We start from the raw sequence: 22515 nt of genomic DNA, 5'->3' as shown, positions 1-22515 counted from the left end.
ATTTCATTCAGATTAAAATGATATCATCACTATTTAAAATAGTGATAATCATTTGAATAATCTAAATTACTACCAATATCATAGTATCATATCAGTTACTAATGTACCCGAATTGTTACCAGATGAAAATATGACAAAGATTCTGGGTTACCAAAAGCCGATATATTAAGTAAGGTAAAAAAATGTAATGTTTCGAGTCTGTTTCCTTTTAGACGTTAAGTTTACTTTTACGTTATTTCGATTACTTTTCTTTACATCTTAACAATAAAGATGAAGTATAACGTCCCTGAGGAAGTTCGAAAGCTACGGTGAATTTAAATTAGCATATTCATCAATAAAAGAATATTTAAAATATAGGAATATAAGAAAAATTCCCTGGCTTCCTGCCATCTTTTCTAGCGGGGCAGGGGATGGGGGTTTCCAGAAAGAAAAATGCTTTTTGTTTGGCCATTAAAGCGAGGAAATTCTGCGATACAATAAGTAATTACAATGTATGTAGTATTGTTGTATCATACATGCAACAACCCACGAAGAATATTATATGGGTGTAAGATACATGATCCGATTATTTCATATCTTTATAAAGCAGATTCTAAATTGTTCTAGTACAAAATATTATTTTTGCTCATCAAAGATCACTTAAACCTCTATAAACATTTTGTTTCAAGCAATATTTTTAAGAAGATATATACATATCTATTGTTTTTATCAATATTTGAAATATTTATGGAAAATGTGCCTATTGTCGACAAATCCACTTTAACTGAAATTAATAATGTTTGCTGATATGTTTATCGGGTATTTTTGGTGATGAAATACGTCGCAATTTATAATCAGACCTTGACATATATATAATTATGTTCTATTTATATATTTAACCGTAAACATCTGATACACGGTAACTCGATTTTTTAAACTAAATTATAGGGGTTTTTGTGGGACAGAAGTAGTTAGTCAATCCTGGCCTCCCAGTCTTCAAACATTAATCAGTTATTTTCATTAAAGCTGCATACCTCCAGAAAAGTAAAAATATTTCAAGAAAATCAAACTTGAGAAAACTGTTCTAAGATTTTAAGAAAAGCAACGAGACTTAAGCTTCAAGTAATAATTTGCATGTTATGTGCAATCATTGACCGATCTTGCGGTATTTATCAGATATTTCTGCTGCTAGTAACTAACGCAGTAAGGACTATTTTTGCATATTTTGATCTCTTTTTGGTAATTTAAGTGGATTGTAAGCGCTGCTTGCAATGTGTAAATTAATATGTTCAGTTCATAATATTTTACTTTTAAATACATTTACAAAATATTCATGAAAATTAGCATGAATCTGGAGGCATGTTACTTTAAACTGAAAAATAAGTATTGTAATACATGATGTTGCTGCATGTACCCAGCAGGGTCTATTTATAAAAACAGCATCATATCCGAGGTGGGCTGAAAGGAAAATGAGAACCCTTCAAGCTAAACGTTCGATTAAATTGTTTAATACCTCCTGAACATACTCGTATAATTAACTGACTGGACGTTCTATATCACTGTGGTCCGCTGTTACAATCATCAATCATGAAAAAAAGAGTATAAATAATGTAAATAAATATCAATTTAATATTGAGACATTGTCATGTTTGTGCTCGTTTTTTTCTTTTGAATTCTATAAGAAAAACAATAATACAGCATTTTATTATGCGAGTGAATAAAGAAAGGTCAGTGTGGGGCCATTTAGAGGAGGTTAAAAAGATTCCGGATGCTTTTCACGCTACAAAATATTTAACCGGGGTGTTATACCGCAAAATGTCAAATAAGGGTCTACTGACCACACTCGCCATAGAATACAACCACAAAAATGTATCTTTATTGTACACTGGATGGTAAAGGTCATTCTCAGTTTCCATCTTCACATTCAACACTTTGTTTATTCTTTTATACAGGCAATTATTTTTGTAAATTAACTAATACTTCAGGGATCGTTTGGGTAATTGAACATTCTCTTTTTTTATACAAAGGTCAAGATGATATGTTTTCTAAAACGTCCCTTTCTTCGTCGGTGATATAATCTTTGAGATATTCCATCGTCTGCTTCCACAGCGCTTCCTGTTTATTCACATCTCTGAAAAAAAATACAGAAATGTTTCTCGCATAACCACGTTAATTCCTGTCACTTTCAAGAATAAAACATATTCACTTAGCAACGTGTTAAAGGACCTGAAAACAGATAATCTCTTAGTCCTTAAGATGCTGAGTTTTTTCTTATGGATTTGTCTTGCTTGGAATCGGGAATAGATAAGTTAGAAACTAAGAGATTTCAATATAAAATAAATAAATTGAACTAGCTGAAGTGTAGAAGCCTAAGCAAACTGAAAAATCCTGTTTTATACTGGTAGGAAATGTTAATATCTTTCTGTTAAATCACCTAAAATGTTCAAATAACTGGAGTAGTTTTCTGTATCGGCCTACATAATGTGTTTAAATTTCTCGAAGATGTTCTCCAGCGGCCATGGATAAAATACTATTTACAAAGAGAAGAAGAACACTCTGATTTATGTTCTGTTCGCCTGTTTCTCTCTTCTCTTCTGTTCTTTTTTTTTTCTGTCTCTGTTCTGTACATTACAACAAACAGATACAGTTCTCAGAAGAATCATGTACAAATACAGATAGATGAAGACAATATACGCTATAGACAGTACAACACTTTCAAGTATCTTAAAAAAATTAAAATGAGTAAATAAAATAAAATACGAAGAAAGGCAGTAAGAAATTTTACATTTCTTTACATCTATAATTTAATAATAAATTGTAACAAAATATGAGATTCAAAATATCAGAAATCCCTGTTCTATTAAGTATTTCTTACCAAATTATTCGAAATAATGTTGTTAGTGCAAAAGAAAGGGACATAACTAGACATGGTTAATATGACCAAGGTCATGAGTACATTCCCTTGATCCTTGCAATTTATAATTGTGCTGCACAACACCTTGCATTTTTGTGCTGAAAAATATTATCTTTTACATAGATAGCAGCGTTAAACTATGAAGCAGTCGATAAGAGCTGCCCTAAACTCTACCACTTATAAAATACGTCGTACAACATGTACAATGTTCTCAATGTTACTTTATTTATTTATTTTTTTGATCATTCGGAATACATAGTTTGGTAAGACCAGTAAGAAAAATTTTCCAATATTTTGCAATCTTTTTTTAAGGCGCATTAAGCCTCAGAAATAATTATTTAGTCATTCTGTAGAAACAATGTTGTGTATATAGTATGCGTTTAATAATGTTCTAATAATGGATTAAGAACAATTGAGACGATTATCGACAGAAGCTAACAGAGCTGCCTGTGAGATGATTTGTCATAAAGGTAGCAAAATGTAAACAAATCCATACAAAATAATAAATCACTATATCTATACTAAATGCCAAAATGAAAAAAAATGATGTCAGAGCTATATAACCAATGCATAACTATTGGAAATTGTATCAGGACACCAGAAATGTTTAGCTTTTCGAGAAATAAAAAAAATCTACTTTTTAAGGCTTAGTGGGCTTTAAAACATTCAATAAAATTATGATCTACCGATTTTAATACAGTGTAATGTTAAGAGGTACAAGTATACTCACCTTGATGTAGATGTATGGTTACCATCTGTACAATTATAATAGTATCTACCACTGACACCAGCAAGTTCAGGGTTCACGGCAGCGTTTATAATGCTAGATGCTCCATCTATAGGTGACTTTAATTTACCTGTAAAATATGAATTTAGTGATAATTATTTAAATAGCTTGTTATATTGAAGTTAATGAAGTTGATATATTAGATTTTGGCAACGTTAACTGTTAAAAAAATTTATAAATGATTCAAACATAGGATTATTAAGCATCATGTAATGTATAATTTCATGTGACCTAATGATATATATTCATAAATTGTTTACGTTACATACACCATATATATATATATATATAATATACATGTATTTTATGCTTCCGTTTATATTTCGTAGGCATTTCATGTCCGACACTGTTTTGATATGTTTTCCTTTTTATAGGAACATCTCATGTGATATTATGTATCAAAATTTCTATAAATCTGTTGCATGTATTGTTGTTATATGATGGATAGTAACACATTTTTAGACAAAAAATATGTTATCGACTTTCACATACAGACAAACCTGTAGTAAAGGCAGCCTCCAAATAAAGTTCACCCTATGAATAAAGACCACTCTTCAAAACACCTTCATTGATTGAATAGAACAAAGTTACCTTACAATTAAGATCACTTTAGTTATAATAACATTTTTTATTCTAACCGAGCAGTTTTGATCCTTTGAAAAATATCACACTCCAGAAAAAGGAGTCTTGAAAGTTCCTGTTGATCTCTGTGTCGACAATACCCGGATGTGAGCTATTTATGGAAACATTTGTATCTTTAAACCGCCTTGCCAAGCTGTACATTTGCATTATCTGTAGGATAGAGAGTATCAATTAATACGAAATAACTAATTACAGTAATTGGCATTTTAAAATACTCGTTTAATTATAGATAGTACAAGACCCTTGAATTATAATTATAAATCAATGGGCTCAAAGTCACCCAAAGAGACGGATAATCAGACAGACAGGTCAAAACAATATGCTCTCTAATATTAATCTATACATGGACATTATAATGAATGAAAGAAACGCCGTTCTTGGGAGCGATATGCTAGACAAGTACCTTTGACATTCAATATGATGCTTTAAAGTACGTCGATTTTCAATGCCAATGCAACACTTTGTGTTCACCCTCACACCAAAAAGTTATTTCACTTCTTACTTTGCTGTTGCTGTTGTGTATTGCTCTTTGTTTAAGTTTTTTTTTAATGTTTACACTTACTCTTTTATTATATGAAAACTCAGTTTCACAGATTATTTTGAATCTGTATTATAATTCTCTGTTACAATGAAGTCTCATTTATGAAAATAATGCAGTGTATACTGTGATGACATATTATTAACCTGGTACAATTTTGAACGGCCATAGTAGTCTAGTCTTCCAAATTTAGAAGCATTGCCTTCATAATTCATTGTCTCAACGTCAAAACTGCACGCTCTGTGAGCATCACTTGACATAAACAATATACGACAATCGGGACCAGACTTGCGCATGACCGGAAGTAGTTTAGCAACCATAAGAAAATGACTGAGATAGTTTACTTGTAGCATCTTTTCAAATCCGTCAATTGTTTTCTCTGAAAAAAAATATATTAATGATAACTCCAAATCAGAAACAAACATAATTTAAGCATTTTTTTTTTATTTTCATTTTAAGTCAAGTTTTGAATAGCACTGATTTTATGTGTCATTGTTCTATGTACGACAAGAATGCTTAATATTTAACAAGAGCGATCAGTGATCACATGTGTCGTCTCATGATGGCCAATTTCATGTTGGGACAAGTTTTGTGACAGACGGACAGACAAACGGATAGTCCACAACTAGACTTGGTACTGATCATTCCTGTAAAGTTTGGTTAAAATTGCACCAGTAATTTATGAGGAGTAGTCCGGACAAGCTTTTGTGTATCTGGCAACACACAGAAAAAACACCTTTTTATCAAAGGGCCATAACTCGGCCAAAAGTCAATCAACCGAAAAACCCGTGCAATATGCGCAAGGACTTGAGCTACAGATCAATCCTGTAAGTTTCAATGAAATTGCAATAGTGGTATAAGAGAAGTAGTCCGGACAAACTTTAAAAATAAAAATTATTAAAGGGCCATAACTCTGAAAAAAATCATTGAACCGGAAAATGCTGACAATATGCACAACTAGACTTGGTACTGATCATTCCTGTAAAGTTTGGATGAAATTGCACCAGTAGTTTATGAGGAGTAGTCCGGACAAGCTTGTGTGTATCTGGCAACACACAGAAAAAAACACCTTTTTATCAAAGGGCCACAACTCGGCCAAAAATCATTCAACCGGAAAACCCGTGCAATATGCGCAAGGATCAATCCTGTAAAGTTTAATTGAAATTGCATTAGTTGTATAAGAGAAGTAGTCCGGACAAACTTTAAAAATAAAAATTATTAAAGGGCCATAACTCTGACAAAAATCATTGAACCGGAAAATGCTGACAATATGCACAACTAGACTTGGTACTGATCATTCCTGTAAAGTTTGGATGAAATTGCACCAGTAGTTTATGAGGAGTAGTCCGGACAAGCTTGTGTGCATCTGGCAACACACAGAAAAAAACCCACCTTTTTATCAAAGGGCCACAACTCGGCCAAAAATCATTCAACCGGAAAACCCGTGCAATATGCGCAAGGACTTCAGCTACAGATCAATCCTGTAAAGTTTCATTGAAAATGCATTAGTGGTATAAGAGAAGTAGTCCGGATAAAAATTATTAAAGGGCCATAACTCTGACAAAAATCATTGAACCAAAAAATGCTGACAATATGCACAACTAGACTTGGTACTGATCATTCCTGTAAAGTTTGGATGAAATTGTACCAGTAGTTTATGAGGAGTAGTCCGGACAAGCTTTTGTGTATCTGGCAACACACAAAAAACACCTTTTTATCAAAGGGTCATAACTCGGCCAAAAACCATTCAACCGGAAAACCCGTGCAATATGCGCAAGGACTTGAGCTACAAATCAATCCTGTAAAGTTTCATTGAAATTGCATAAGTTGTATAAGAGATGTAGTCCGGACAAATTTTAAAAATAAAAATTATTAAAGGGCCATAACTCTGACAAAAATCATTGAACCGAAAAATGCTGACAATATGCACAACTAGACTTGGTACTGATCATTCCTGTAAAAATTGGATGAAATTGCACCAGTAGTTTATGAGGAGTAGTCCGGACAATTTTTGTGACGGACGGACAGACAGACGACGGAGAAGAGATCCCTATAATTTTATTATGTCGCCACTACTACGTAGAGGCGACACAAAAATAACAGTTTCTTTCCTGTTTACATGAGTAAATGTTATGTTACATGGAGGTCATAAGTGATTCTCCTTTGTTCAAGTTGTATTATATTATATTTTATATGTAACAAATGTTAACAAATTAATTCCATATAGCTCATAAATTAACTATATTATGTTACTGTTTTATATTTTAAAATGCACTTCTAGGTCGGTTCTGCCATCTTCTTTCTGCTTCAGGGGGGACGTAAAACATTATTTTGACTAATTAAGAAAAGTTGATTTTAAATTTTAAAGCACGGTTGCTCGTGCGTAATCAATCTAACTGCACTTACCATACGGTGCCATACCAATGCCGGCATTACAAACCAGTATGTGTAAATTCCTGCCTGACTTCTTAAACTCATCAACAAATTGTAAGGTGGACTTAAAAGATCCCAGATCTAGTGGCATGAAGCTTACAGCCAGGCTGTCATACGTCTGTAGTTGATGTTTATCACCGAATTCTTCCTTCATCTGCTGGTATTCTTTATTCATCCGTTCTATAGCCTATCAAATGATAATAATGCATGTACATGTATATCCATCACCGGACTATTTGAAAAGATACAGCGACAGTACGCTGCCAAGAATATTTACGCCTGATTATAATTATAATGTGTAAGAAAAATGGTTTATTTCAGTACAAAACACATTATCTCGTTATTTATAATCTTATATAATACCGTCATGGTCACAATCACGTGATAAAAAATAGAAAAAAAAACACTAATGGAAATAATCATTTGAAGAAGTCATTTAAATCATAGAAGCCGTTTGTATAAGATAATATTTCGGAGTCATATTTTTTATTATATTATAATATAATTATTTTTCAGTGAAATGTTGTAGGAGGAAAAACAACTTTCCTAAAAGGTATAACAAACATTTTTAAAGTCTATACTACTAAATACGATATGCCGGCCCTTTTTAAGGTCTTTAAAACATCAATTTAAAGGCGAGTCTCGTTATTTACTAATATTTATTGATAATAATGTTTAAACAAACTTCAACTGCTCTCTGTTCCGATCTGCATCCAATGATGACCGTGGCCCCCATCATCGCCAACCATTTTGCTATCTCGTACCCTAAACCTAGAGATCAAATATACAATAACATATAAACCTAGTGATCAAATACACAATAAAATCTAAACATAGAGATCAAATATACAATAACATCTAAACCTAGTGATCAAATATACAATAACATCTAAACCTAGTGATCAAATATACAATAACATATAAACCTAGTGATCAAATATACAATAACATCTAAACCTAGTGATCAAATATACAATAACATCTAAACCTAGTGATCAAATATACAATAACATCTAAACCTAGTGATCAAATATACAATAACGATCAAATATACAATAACATCTAAACCTAGTGATCAAATATACAATTAAATAACATCTTTATTTTAGTCGGTTACATGTAAAAGATGGACACGTTTATGCATGAAGTAATACCAAAACTTATCATTACTGCTCTAGCTGGCAATACAGTAATATTCGATAACACAAAATTTTTACTTGTATATATGCGCTATGTATATCATCTTATTATGCATATGTGTATTTAAATGTTTATATAGTCTGAATTTATTGACCTGTCAATTATGAATACATTATAGCACTCATTTACATATTCGATCCCACTTCGGTTTTTTCCGTTTATTTTACGAGAATTAATATGGAGTGTATCACTTACGTTTGGAAAAGTCTCACTAGATTAATGTAGGTCCTTGTAACATCCGCAATAGCACAGTCGGTTAAGTGATTACCTAATGCATGAGGGGTCCGAGGTTCGATCCCCTTTTTGACATTCTTTTTAGACTTATTCTTTCTTTATTTTTAAGTATATTTTAATGAAAATGGTCAAGCGCTTGCAATTTGTCTACACGGATATGAACCAACTAAGAAACACCGAATTGTCACATTTTATATTGTATAATTACATATATTGATTTTAATCGGAATGAATTTTCAGTATTAATTCTTAAACATTGTTATATACAAATGTATAGCATTTACAAAAAGGTGCAAAACATATTAAAAACGGAACAACCATAACTTAAAAAACATGTTGAAAACAGTTATGAATAAAAAAAATACTGGACATACTCTGTCTCGATCCTACTACACGTTGAACATTCCGATAAAATATACCAGTGGTTTACCCTATTGCACTATAACGGTCAGTGTAACTAATTCAAAATAACAAGATGAATTTAATCACATCTTACTGCGCACATCTCACGGAATTTACCGAACATTTATCGAATATTAATATATTCTGTGCATTGACCGTATAATCAGTATGGAATTGACAGGTTAATAAAATCAAACAATAATATGCATATTTTTTTTCAGTCGTTTGTTTATGTAAAACGTGTAGTAGACAACAAGTTTACTGTCAGGGAATGTAACTGAAATACATTTTACAAATTTTGTTTTATCAAACAATAAGTACTTAAGATGGTAATCCATTTATAGTGTTTTTGTTTCCTAAAAACAATAATTTTAAATGGAATTCTAGATTATATAAAAAAAAATCTCACAGCATTTTTGTTACGAAATAGGCACAGGTGCGTATTTTTGTATTTATTAATGTTTTTTATGTAATTTGTAACCAACTTTATAAAAAAAAAATACTTGACTTGAAAAGCAGGAAGTCCAAACTCTAATGGCATTATTATGAATGAGTTTTATACTACCTGTATTTCCGCCAGTAACGACTGCAATCCGGTCCCGCGGGATCTGCACGATTGGGAATGATGGTCGAGCACCCATGTCTTATTTAATGAGTTTAGAAGTAAGAGTTGCTTCCCGTATTTGTAACACTATCGATGCACTTGAATTGGTAAGTATGTCAATAACCATCCTATAATTGGTAAACAAACTATAAATATTGAAACAGTCAGACGTTCAGTGGATAGTAGTACATTTAATAGTAATGAGATTAAAACTAGTAAGTAATTTTTACTCTTTTCCATCGAATACAAAATAAATGCAGTTCAACAATAAATATGTAAGAAATTTAAACTCAAGGTGCAATATTAAGAACGTTCCTCATGTGATGTTTCATGTTTTATTTAGGAAAATAAACACTGATAAATTACTTACTGATCTTTAAAACAGTACCGTTAAATTCAATGATCTAAACGAATAATCCGTGCATATATTTGGATAGATCATGGAAATATTGAACACACCTACCCAGTGTTTACATACCTTCGTTTATACCCGTTTATATAGAACACGGAAATGACATCGGATAGTAACGCTTTAATATGTTAACGTTAAAAATGCTGTACACATTTTCTGAGTGCTTAAAGTCACCCGTCAATTGTTCTTAATGGATATGTACAACCTCTTTAGAGGGGCCATCTGTGGAGCAACAACCTCTATACAACAACAACAGTATGTGCCATTTCTTCTCAAAGGTTGTTCATCGTCACCTTAGTATATTATTAGGTTAAGTCCAGGAGTTAGGCCGCTATTCCATTTATACGTGATCAGTGGTCCGCGTCAGTGATCCGTGTCCGGGCATGTCCGTGGGTATTATTCCATAGGTACGTTATTTTCTATATACTTTTAATTGAAGTATAGCGAACAGAGGATAATTATTTGTAGAATATGATATAATTTCATTCTAATACCAAAAACAGTTGTAACATCAAAGAATTAGGTAACATCATTGAATATCAGTTAGGTTTTCAAATAACATCTCTTTAGCAAACCGATGACCAGATGTTGTTTTTTTTAAATCTGTCATTGCTGCATCATAAACTTATACGTTCTCCTACACTATTTTGGTGACTTCTTTAGTATTTTCTTTCGAAATCGATAAAGTATTTAATTTCGTTCGAGGCATTTTGTAGGGATGAGACATGTCAGTGACTGTCCGCGTCCGTACAAAATCGCTCAGCCTGCGAAACGTCGCGGATGCCGTCGCGGAAGCGGATGGTAAACGGACAAAAGGAATAGATTCAACGTATTCTTTGATTAGCGAATCGGTAACGGATGCGGATGACGGACGCGGACCACTGATCACGTATAAATGGAATAGCGGCCTTAACCAGTTGTTGCACTAAGGTGACGATATGTAAATCACGTTTTAACTACTTGATTCGATTTCAAGGTTGGCACTTTAGTTTATTTTTCTTTTTAGTTCAGGATATAAATTAAAGCTATGGTCAAAAATTTGATCAATTAGGATATAAGGTAGTTGAAAGTTTTGATATTCTATTCTTAAAATATGGCTGAGTTATTTAAAAAGTTAAAGAAAGAGCATCAAAACACGAGGCCATCTGATTTGTACAGGGAGGCGTATCCTCCGAATATTAATCAGATGACGGACCCTCTGAGTATGAAATAGATTGCCGAGCCTCCGAGTGTAAAACAGATTGCCAAGCCTCCGAGTGTAAAACAGATTGCAGAGCCTCCGAGTGTAAAACAGATTGCCGAGCCTCCGGATATATAAATCAGATGGGGGACCCTCCGAGTATAAAACAGATTGCCGAGCCTCCGAGTATAAAACAGATTGCTGCTTAGCCTCTGAATATAAAACAGATTGCCGATCCTCCGAATATAAATCAGATGGCGGACTCTCCGAGTATAAAACAGATTGCCGAGCCCCCGAGTATAAAACAGATTGCCGAGCCTCCGAATATAAATCAGATTGCCGAAACTCCGAGTATAAAAAGATTGCCGAGCCTCCGAATATAAATCAGATGGGGGACCCTCCGAGTATAAAACAGATTACCGAGCCTCCGAGTATTAAACAGATTACCGAGCCTCTGAATATAAAACAGATTGCCGACCCTCCGAATATAAATCAGATTGCCGACCCTCCGAGTATAAAACAGATTGCCGAGCCTCTGAATATAAATCAGATGGCCGAGCCTCCGAGTATAAATAAAAAAAACGAGTGTTTTGGTGATTTTTACTTCTGTGTCATAGTCACAATTAAGTAAAACACATGAAACCATAGCATCTGAATATTAATCCCTTTCATGTCGTCACAATAAGTTAACACCCTCCCCCACCCACAACACCCCCCCCCCCGCCGAAAAAAACGATCAACAAAAAACAACAAGAATACAAGCCAATCTATAAGCATGCCGACAGAAAGTGCGGGTAACTAATATGGGTGTACGATTAATAGCTGACACAACTGAAAAGTCTCCAAACTATGATACAATGTACGTTTAATATTAATTAATAAAAATAAAAGTCATTATTATCAAATGTATATTAATACATTTTCGGTACAAGAAAAATAAATCCAGATGTAACGCAATTTCCTAGATATGTAAACTAATATATTTATAATTCAATTTGTGCATTTTTTAATAAAGATCAAAATCACATTTAAATTAACGATGGCACGTAACGTGCACGTGTTCAATGTGATACAAACGTGAAAAACTAACTTGAGTTATCGAGAAAGACACTAATAAATGCATTTAACATGAAGCATATTTTGAAACTACCTGTATAACTCAACTGTTTTTACAACCATTAAAATTCAGTTATTAAATTGGGGTAGTTTGTTTAAATATTCAAGCATAAACTCAGATATACTTGTATTTGCCGAAAGGATCGTTATGCATGCAAATGATATATGTGCCGCTATGATAATGTGAGAGTGACGATGCAATTTTTGTGTACACAAAAGTTTACAATCTTTGTCTGAATAGGTAAAACAGGGTATTTAGAAGTGAATATGATTCAAAATCAGAAATAGAATTTGAAAAGTCTCGATGGCAAAGTTGGTTAAGTCACTAGGATGCCATACAAATTAAATTGTATCATGAGTTCGAGCCACACAAGTTGTCAAACCTTTTTTTCCTTTTTCTTTCCCTATTTTTATTTTTACATGAGATGCAAATTAATTGGAATATAAAGGCAGTTTTGTTATAATTTCGAATAATTTATATATACCGGAAATAATAATTTTTATTCTGTGTAGTGTGTAATATATATTAGTAGTACTTTTGCAGTGCATAAGTTTTTCGTGCCAACTTAACTATAGTTGAAACAATTTATGTACATGTATGCATTCCGTATCAGGTTGCACCAACTTGCTAGATATAGCAACATTTAAAAACAAAAGTGAAATGAGAAGTTAATAGAAAAAACACAGCGCTAATAATCTTTACAAGAAAAAAAGAAAATCTTAATCGGTTGATAATTATACAAAAAATTTGGGACCGAACCTGGCTGTCTTGCATTGATATGTAACTAAAAAATTACCACACAACTTTACCTACTGCGTTACGCCGCCAGTTGGTATTTTAATGTATATGGCAAGCCTGCTTGACTTAAGATATTAAACACAATCTGTTTTACACCGTTAAAGTGGACTTGACCACCGCGTCACTAAATAATTATCCGAAACGCACAGTATCAACGATATGCCAAAATGCTTGAAATTATTTTCAATATCTAATGTAATACTGTAAATGTACTATTTCATGAACTTCGCCAGTTTATATAGGTAAGTATCCCAGCCATATTCAAGTTCGTTATCGCCAGTTATAATTTTATAATTCAAAGCACGAGCTACACGTCCACGGTGTATAATATATACATGATAAACGGAGAAAACTGGCGAAGATCCTGTAAATATAATTATTTGATTTGGAGACAATGCTGTGCCTATATGGATATTTTATCACAAATTAACGTTTGCGCTTTAAGTCATTTGTGACCAAAAACCGGTATTTATAAAACTTAAGTAGAAACTTTTAAGGTCCATTATGCCCCAGATCTAAATGATATTATTTTTATCTCTCAAAAGCTGTTTTTTTTTTGGTATCTTTTTACAGTTTCAAAAAAACTTATTTGCCATATTCATAAACTATCTTTTGCTAATTTTCGTATGTTAGCCATTGGTATTATTATCGTTAATTATTATTTTGTATGGAAGTCAAAATACTACTTTATTTACATTTTGCTACGTTTACGACATTATCACACAGATTTGCAGGTGATAACTCTCGGTACAGTTATAGATCCGAAATACATGAGCCGCGTCACGACTAAACCAACATAGTGCGTTTGCGACCAGCATGGATCCAGACCAGCCTGCGCATCCGCGCAGTCTGATCAGGATTCATGCTGTTTGCTTACCAACTCTATTTTAATTAGAGAAACTGATAGCGAACAGCATGGACCTGATCAGACTGCGCGGATGCGTAGGCTGGTCTGGATGCATGCTGGTCGCAAACGCACTATGTTTGTTTTGTCGTGACGCGGCTCACATGTTTTTTTTGTTTTGTTTTTTTTATTGACAGGTTAACAACATAAGAGAGTTAAACTGGTGCACTGACTTTTCTCAGAAATCGCCTTTATTTTGTCAAAATATGAGGAAATAACCACCATTACTAAATTTACGTTAGTAACAGGGTATAGATATAATTATGAATTTACTGTATAAATAGTTTTCACAAAACATGTAACTTGTTTTTTGAACTAATACACATCTCAAATTATTCACATATTGTTTCTTTTTTTAATTCGTTTTATTATTTGTAAATGTTTTTAGGCCTTCAGAACGTTAATGTAAGAATAAATGGAATAATGGCGCGCACTGTAGCTGTGATAGGAGCCGGGGCAAGTGGTCTTACTGCAATCAAATGCTGTCTTGATGAGGGTCTTGAACCCACGTGTTTCGAGAGGTCAGATTGTATTGGAGGATTGTGGCATTATTCAGAAAAGGTTGTATAATTCTAATTACTTCGATTTACATCTGGTTTTATATGCTTTGTATGTTTAAAGTGTGCTTGCTTTTCGTGTGTTTGCTTTTTTTAAAATTTGTTATGTGTGTGAGGCGGAAAAAAAGTAGTAACACACGCAATCCTTTTGCCTTTCGTCCCTCCAAAAACAAACTGTACAGAAGTCTTATTTAAATATTATTATTGCTGCCGGTAATTATTCCTGTAAACATAAATCAACCGAATGTATATATTTTTCACTAGGTAAAAGAAGGCCATACAACAGTAATGAGGAACACAATAGCCAACGTGAGCAAAGAATTTACGGCATATAGCGACTTCCCACCCCCGGTCACACAACCTATATACATGCACAACAAAGACTTTGAGGAATATTTAAAGTTGTATGCAAATAAATTCGACTTAAAGAAACATATTCAGCTTGAGAAAGAGGTATTTATTCACGTATATGTACGTACATTACATTTAACATATGTCAACAGCTTGCATGAATAGGCCACTTTCTGTCTGAATATCATCTGTTTTGAAATTAGCGTTGTCAAGTTAGCGATGTCAAGACGTAGTTTTCCAGAAAACCCGACGAGTGTATATTTAAATAACACGATGTGTGACGAAACAGACCGGGTTTTTACGATCTTTTAATGTAAATTGTATATAGATCTAGTTCATAAAGTCATGTCAGAGCATGTGCATTATTTCATGGTAACGTAACTACTGGGCTCGTGTTCTCGGTTACCAACACTCAAATTAATGATTTGCTTTTGGGGGAAAAATGTTGCTCGCTAAAGAATTGATGATACGCAAAGTGTATATGATAGGATCATACTAATATATATTGTTTTCTCAATAAGGTTAACATTGTTTCACTTTCTTTAAAACAATCGCCCATATTACATGTCACTGGTGGTATAAATTTAGTAAAGACGTTGATTTTATTAAGAACAGTCAATATTATAACTTTATTGTTTTACGTTCTTTGATTGTACAATTGTACAATTTTTATGTATTATGCTGTACACATTTAAGGTTGTTCGCATCTACGAAACAGATGATCACGAGGTCACAGGTCGTTGGAATGTAAAAGTGAAGGACATTTCCAGTAACAACGTTGATGTTTTCACATTTGATGCTGTCTTGATATGCACAGGAGTTTTTTCAGAGCCAAATATTCCCAAATATCCCGGTATATTTTTCATAAATTTTCTACCAACAATTGAAGTAGTGAGTTAAACTCTCTTTTCATATGCCGTTTTTTTTGTAATTATTTGAATTTATTTCTAATTAAGAGTTATTTGTTCTATTTTGACAAAGACACTTCAAATCTTGGACGTTTAGAACCATAACATATGTGATTATGTATTAAGTATTAAATATGATTAGCGATGTAAGCACGGACTTTTTTGATATTCTTCATCTTTAATTAATATGACAAACGATTGGTATTATGAAAATCAAGCTTGCCGTCAATAAAATTTACCTTTTATATGCAGAGTTCTTTTTTATAAAAAAAATGCGAACATATGACTGACATTTGATATTTTTTCAATTTATTTATGTGTAATAAAATTATAACCAAGGGTTGGACCAGTTTAAAGGAAAACTAATTCATACTCATGCATACAAGGATGCCCGTGGGTTCGACGATAAGAACGTGGTTGTTGTTGGTATTGGCAACTCGGCTATTGATGCCGCCTGCGACATAAGTCACGTGTCACGTCAGGTAATATACAGTTTTATTTCATGTTTGTGTGTGTATTACTGATTTATCCGTGAAATTTATATAAGATGATTTCATATTAAAAATAATCAAAATATAATTAAACACTTTTCAATGAAAAGTCTCCTTTTAAAACTATATACGTACATATTGTAACTGATAGAATATTGGATTCAACTAGGGAGACTCATTTTATATTTGTCAATCTAAAAAATTGTCATCCTATTATTTTAAACTATTTTATAAAATAATATAATCCATTGAGATATTGTTGTTGTTGTTTTTTTGTTTGTTTGGTTTTTTTTGTTTTTGTTTTTTTTTCTCTGAAATTAAATGCTAGTAGACTAAAACTATCCAATAGCTCATAGGGTTTGTATCATTGTGCCTATATACTTAACCATATTTTCAATATAAGATAAATCTTATCTTGCAGGTTTATGTCAGTTCTAGAAATGGAAGCTGGATTTTAGGACGTTTAAGTAAATATGGTCAGCCTATAGATATGACAATGATTTCACGTTTTATGTACACATTATTGACGTTCTTTCCTTCACTATTGAATAAACTTATGATGAAACAGTGCAATACCAAAATAGATCACTTTCAATATGGCATAAATCCAAAATACACACCAGCAAGATCTAGCTCCACCGTGAATGATCAACTGCCCTACATGTTACTTATTGGTGCAATCAAAATGAAACCAGATATAAAGTGTTTCTATGACAACGATATTGAATTCGTTGACGGTACACGCGTCAACAATGTTGACGCGGTTGTATTCGGGACGGGATATTTACCAAAATTTCCGTTTTTGGACACAAGTGTATTCGGAGAGGACAAGACGCAGCTCTATCTGACAATGTTCCCGCCAGACAGACAAAAACAGCAGACGATAGCCGTGATCGGCTGCTTCAGAATTAAAGGACCCCTGCTTCCAATTGCCGAGATGCAGTCACGCCTGGCGACCAGAGTCTTCAAGGTAAGTAATCCCAATATTTAGCATAAATAAACGAAAATATTTTCTGATTCTACTTTATGCTAATTTAAGAAGAATATGATATAGCAGCTCTAAAATAAGTTAACAAGTTTTCAATGTCTCGTGTGTACCCGTGTATGCATGTATGTACATGTATAGTTATATAAATGCCGTCAAAACATTATCAAAAAGCACTAATTTTGTTGAAGCTGACGCATTAACGGAAGTTTGAAGTATTTACCCATGAAAAATTTATTTAAAAGGAGTTTAATGATATTGATATGCAACGTCACTTACTTAGAATATTAAAATCGATTTCAGGGCAAAGTTTCACTTCCTAATCGTACAGTTATGTACAAAGATATTGAGAAACAGAAGTTATTGTCCAAGGAAAAGAGAGTGTATTCTCTTCAGGCGGTCTCGCAGTTGGATTTCTTCCCTTACATGGATCAGCTGGCTGGGATGATTGGCTGCAGGCCTAACTTCTGTATGTCTTGTGTAAAAAAATCATATAATTCTAAAGTTCCTTTACATTTTGAGGGGGAAACCCTTTATAAGGGAAAAATGCGTAATAGTCAAATATCAATGTAGTCATTTATAATTTTCTTTTTTGATAAAATTTAAAGCGCACTTTAATGAGGAATTAATTCCGCAATGCCTTTTTATTATTAATGATGTCGCATTTCATTCAGAAAAGAAGTGCTGTCATTGTCTACGTTTTTCCTTACAAACTAAGGGTTTATAGTAACACTTCTATAAAGGCCTAATTTTTGCCCCAGATAAGGTATCTAAAAAGTGACTCATCGGCCAATTAAATGAACCCCCTTCTTCTGTTTCTGTTTTGACAATAATTACACTTATAGTGATTTAGTTGATTTTTGTGTGGAAGTCAAAATACTACTCTGTTTACATTTTGCTACCTTCAAGACTAACTCTTTCATTCAGCGCTACTTTCTTCATGTAACAATTAAGCATCTAACATATTCTAAAACCATTATCTAAACGTTATAAAATTCACGTTTTGTCCATTCTATAAAGAAGTAAAAAAACAATCCGTTCCCGAGACATAATGTGCCTGTAACTCACAGTAATGTTTCATTCCAGGGAAGATGTTTCTCACAGATCTAGCATTGGCTGTTCAATGTGTATTTGGACCTGGGACCTCTTATCAATTTCGGCTCGTGGGTCCCGGTAGCTGGGCTGGTGCGAGGGAAGCTATTTTTACACAGTGGGATCGCACTTACTATACGCTATCAGAAGGGAAGCAGAAGACATTTAAGCCACGTCGACGAAATAAACTTAAATTATTTCTCTTTGTGTGTTTAGTGTCGGTCGTTTTTACAGCAATATACAAGTATGATGTATTTGAAATCTACAAGCAGTAAAATCCTTATACGTGAACAATGTGAACTGAAATGAGGGCAAGATTGGTGTGAAAATGTACATATTCATTTTATTATTTAATTAGTATAATTGTATCTGATTTATTAAAGAACATTTCAGTTTGATAATAGTTCACAGAAACATAGATTTGTGTGATTTTTCAGTAATTATGTATAGTGATGTTTAAAAGATACAAAATTTTAGCTGCAAGTCACGTTGACATTGCCTGCAGTCCGCTCAATATATCTTAAATGCAAACTAATCATTGAACTTTAACTGTGCCATAATATAGGATTTTGTGATTTTTTAAGGAAGACAAAAACAACATTACTTTTGAATACACGCATTTGTAAAAATATGTTCTAACTATGTAATAAAATTATTGTTTTATATAATATACATGTACTTTGTATGCATAAGGAATGTATTTCTTTCCATTACCTGAGTAAACGTTGGAAATTTAATACATATTTAAGTCTAGGTTTTAAGTCAGACCCACTGTTACCAAGATTATGATTTAAAGCTTTTGTTCTAGATATACTGATAATACATGTTTGATTCCCCACAAATATCCAATGTTCCTCCAGTGCGCGTGTATACACCTTGGCAGAAAGTCAGCACGTCAGCTTGATGGCTTACTGGCATAAAAAAGTCTTTGTCGACTTCAAATCTCGGGCTGCGATGTCGTTGACTTTATCCAAACACCGCATACAAAGTAGTTGATGAGAGTAGTGAATCAATTTTGGCCTTCATTATATGATATCTTTCAAAATAGCTTGTACATAACGGCTGGATACTGTCAGAATAAATGAAATAATATCGAACTGAAGAAAAGGGAAACTTTCAATAGCATTATTATATAGTGCTCACTTTTGAAGAATAAAATCTATATTTAAATATTCACTGGAAAAATGACAATTAATTGTCATAACAAAAAAGTATTTTATGAATTACAGCTTGTTATATAAGAACCTACTTTTCAACTAAAATAATATTGCTGGCGAGTACGGAACACGGACATGTCACCAGTCATGCCCTTAAAGAGTTAATTTTAGGTTTGAGAGATAATTTACTTCCATGCAAATTCCACAGAGTATTAGCCAAAAAACACGAATTCGGAGCCAAAAAAAGATCACTGTACGGCGGTCAATAAGAAACTAAGATGAGAAAAGGAGGTAGCCATCAAAAGGGTTGTTGGTGCCAAGCACGGTCTCCCTTTCAAGTCCGTCATTCGTACTAGTCATTCGTACTCGGGGCTCCCTAGTACACCATCCTCGTCGACTCTGCTTACTTTGTATGGCCACTCCCCTCGGCATTAGTCAGTACACCGGCAGCTCGGCCGCACTTCAAGTTCTGGTCTTTTTTCGCCTTCCCAAGTCTTCGAATTTCAAATCTTCTGCCGATGCCTTGTGCCTTGTACGTGCCTTCTCAGCGACATGCACACCCCGAGTGGAACTGAGACGGGAAAGAGATGAGAAAGTCTGATTGGGTGAAATGGCGTAACCACAACTAAATAGCAACAAAATATTGTTACCAAAAACAGACAAAAATGTCAATATGATACATGTAATATAAAACTACTGCTTATCATGGGTTCATTGAGTTATTCATGATGAGGAGGAGGAGGACGGCGACGACGACGACGACGACGACGATGATGATGAAAACAATACTTTAAGACATTAAGCAATATACCGTGATCCTTTAAGCATATATCAATGATAAGTAGAAGATAATACAAACACAATTAAAGTGTGCAAAAGGTTTTAAAAATACAAATTTTAATATGATACAACATGTGCCCATGAATATATCATCCAGTTTTTGTATTTTTAAAATTATTAGAAAACACATCTACCTCTAATTATTAGAACCATATAAATGCTAACCTCAGGCTGGCATTATAGTATAATTAATCCTTTAACCTTTTACCCCATGAGCATATATTGCGAAAAATGTCCGTTTTCATTGAAAAGCCTCCTGTAGCAAGTTCAAACTGTTATGAAACTATGAAAAATGCTTCAATACTCATGTAACTTGGCACAAATGTTGACTAGACCATAGCCTCTGTAACAGCATGCTCAGTCGTAAATTTCCTGTTACCATGGCAACGGGGGACGTCTCAAAATTGCCAAAAATCACTATTTTGCATTGTTTTTCCCCCCATCAAAGCTGATTTCAAAGTGCTGCAACTTCTCAATGAATTGAGATAGAGTAAAGGGCTTTTCAGCGACGGTTACTAGTTACCCTAAGATTGACCTGAGGCCATTTTTAGCCTGTCACATGTCCAAAATTTTCTTGACGATGAGGGGGACTACCGACCCCTTCAAACCCCCCAAGCAGAAGGGGGCACATCCCCCTTCTGGCAACCCCCTGATAAAACATTTTGATGGGGGCGGCGGCGAAATAGTGGTCACTTTTTTAACAACATTTCTCAAACGAAAAACAGTGTTTGAGGCCTAAATAGGCCTTTTTTTTCACTGTTTGATGCCTCAAAAAAAAGGGGGGGGGGCAAAAAGCCGTCAAAACACGCTTCTATTAGGGAAAAGGTTTACACAAAGAATGATGAAAAACATTGGAATCACCCGAAAACTAGTTTTTCCATGTTAACACGTGTCCTTACACCTAATTTTGGTGAAAAATTGTTGTTTTTTGACATTTTTTTTTAATTAAGAGAAAATTAATGAACATTTAATTTTGTCCATTAAGAGAGTTAACTGTAAAATGAAACACAATCACAACTTCTTTGCCCTTTCCGTTGCACCTCGAACATAGTCAGAATGCACAGAACGGATATGGTACAGTTAGTATAGGCAGTCCGAATCACCTTATGAAAAGCGTTATTTTTATGCCCCCGAAGGACGGCGTATACATGTATTGTAATCGCATTGTCCGTCCGATAATTTGTCCGCGCTTCATCTCCAAAACCGCCGGGACGATTTCAGTGAAACTTAACAGGATTGTTTGTAACCATGCCTAGTTGTGATTAGTATCTTGATTTTCCGCTTTCATTTTTTTGGCACAGTTATGGCCCCTTAATGGTATTTTTTTAGTAAAACGCTTTATCACCAAACTGATGGGGAATTTAAGTGAAACTTGACAGGATTGTTTGTCACCAAGCCTAGTTGTGCATAATCTCTTGATATTCGGCTTGAATTTTTGGCACAGTTATGGCCCCTTAATGGTCAATTTTTGAGTAAAATAAGCTTGTCCGCGCTTCATCACCAAAACCACCGGGGGAATTTCAGTGAAAATTCATAGGACTTTTTTCGCCAAGCCTAGTTGTGCATACTCTCTTGATATTCCGCTTGAATTTTTGGGGAACAGTTATGGCCCCTAAATGGTCTATTTTTTAGTAAAAAAGGCTTGTCTAAGCTACATCTCCAAAACCGTTGGGGGATTTCAGTGAAACTACACAGAATTGCTTGTCACCAAGCCCAGTTGCGCATATTTTCTTGATTTTCTGCTTGAATTTTTTGGCACAGTTATGGTCCCTTAATGGTCTATTTTCGAGTGAAATAAGCTTGTCCAAGCTACATCTCCAAAACCACTGGAAGGGGGGAATTTACTGAAACTTCACAGGATTGTTTCACACCATGCCTAGTTGTGCATAGCTTCTTGATTTTGCCTTTAATTAATTGTGGCACAGTTACGGTCTCTTTATGGTCATTTTCGAGTTATAACATTAATAACATTGTTTGCATGGTGTCATGA

General features: G+C 33.8%; 2 protein-coding genes across 8 annotated transcripts; one reads left to right on the top strand and one right to left on the bottom strand.

The window, feature by feature from the left end:
- Positions 1–1659: 1659 nt before the first annotated feature.
- On the bottom strand, positions 1660–10316 carry LOC132751504 (retinol dehydrogenase 14-like). Of its 4 annotated transcripts, none has more exons than XM_060741674.1 (8): positions 10212–10316; positions 9695–9861; positions 7979–8064; positions 7267–7480; positions 5007–5239; positions 4319–4472; positions 3624–3750; positions 1660–2110 (listed from the first exon to the last, which is right to left on the bottom strand). In XM_060741674.1, the coding sequence occupies exons 2-8, from the start codon at positions 9768–9770 to the stop codon at positions 2008–2010; spliced, it is 993 nt and encodes a 330-aa protein (XP_060597657.1). In that variant the 5' UTR covers positions 9771–9861; positions 10212–10316; the 3' UTR covers positions 1660–2007. The 4 variants fall into 4 exon arrangements, with proteins under 4 accessions (XP_060597657.1, XP_060597655.1, XP_060597656.1 ...); XM_060741672.1 differs by having other exon boundaries at positions 10197–10268; XM_060741673.1 differs by having other exon boundaries at positions 10104–10230.
- LOC132751502 (flavin-containing monooxygenase 5-like) lies at positions 9837–19269 on the top strand. Of its 4 annotated transcripts, none has more exons than XM_060741669.1 (8): positions 9837–9948; positions 14533–14705; positions 14966–15154; positions 15749–15905; positions 16300–16442; positions 16873–17421; positions 17740–17905; positions 18523–19269. In XM_060741669.1, the coding sequence occupies exons 2-8, from the start codon at positions 14568–14570 to the stop codon at positions 18801–18803; spliced, it is 1623 nt and encodes a 540-aa protein (XP_060597652.1). In that variant the 5' UTR covers positions 9837–9948; positions 14533–14567; the 3' UTR covers positions 18804–19269. The 4 variants fall into 4 exon arrangements, with proteins under 4 accessions (XP_060597652.1, XP_060597653.1, XP_060597651.1 ...); XM_060741670.1 differs by lacking the exon at positions 9837–9948 and adding an exon at positions 10261–10400; XM_060741668.1 differs by lacking the exon at positions 9837–9948 and adding an exon at positions 13561–13606.
- The last annotated feature ends 3246 nt before the right edge of the window (positions 19270–22515 follow it).

The sequence above is a fragment of the Ruditapes philippinarum genome, unplaced genomic scaffold, assembly GCF_026571515.1.
Source record: "Ruditapes philippinarum isolate M1 unplaced genomic scaffold, ASM2657151v2 ctg885_1_1_1_1, whole genome shotgun sequence".
Taxonomy (NCBI): domain Eukaryota; kingdom Metazoa; phylum Mollusca; class Bivalvia; order Venerida; family Veneridae; genus Ruditapes; species Ruditapes philippinarum.
This window is presented reverse-complemented; position numbering and strand designations above follow the sequence as displayed.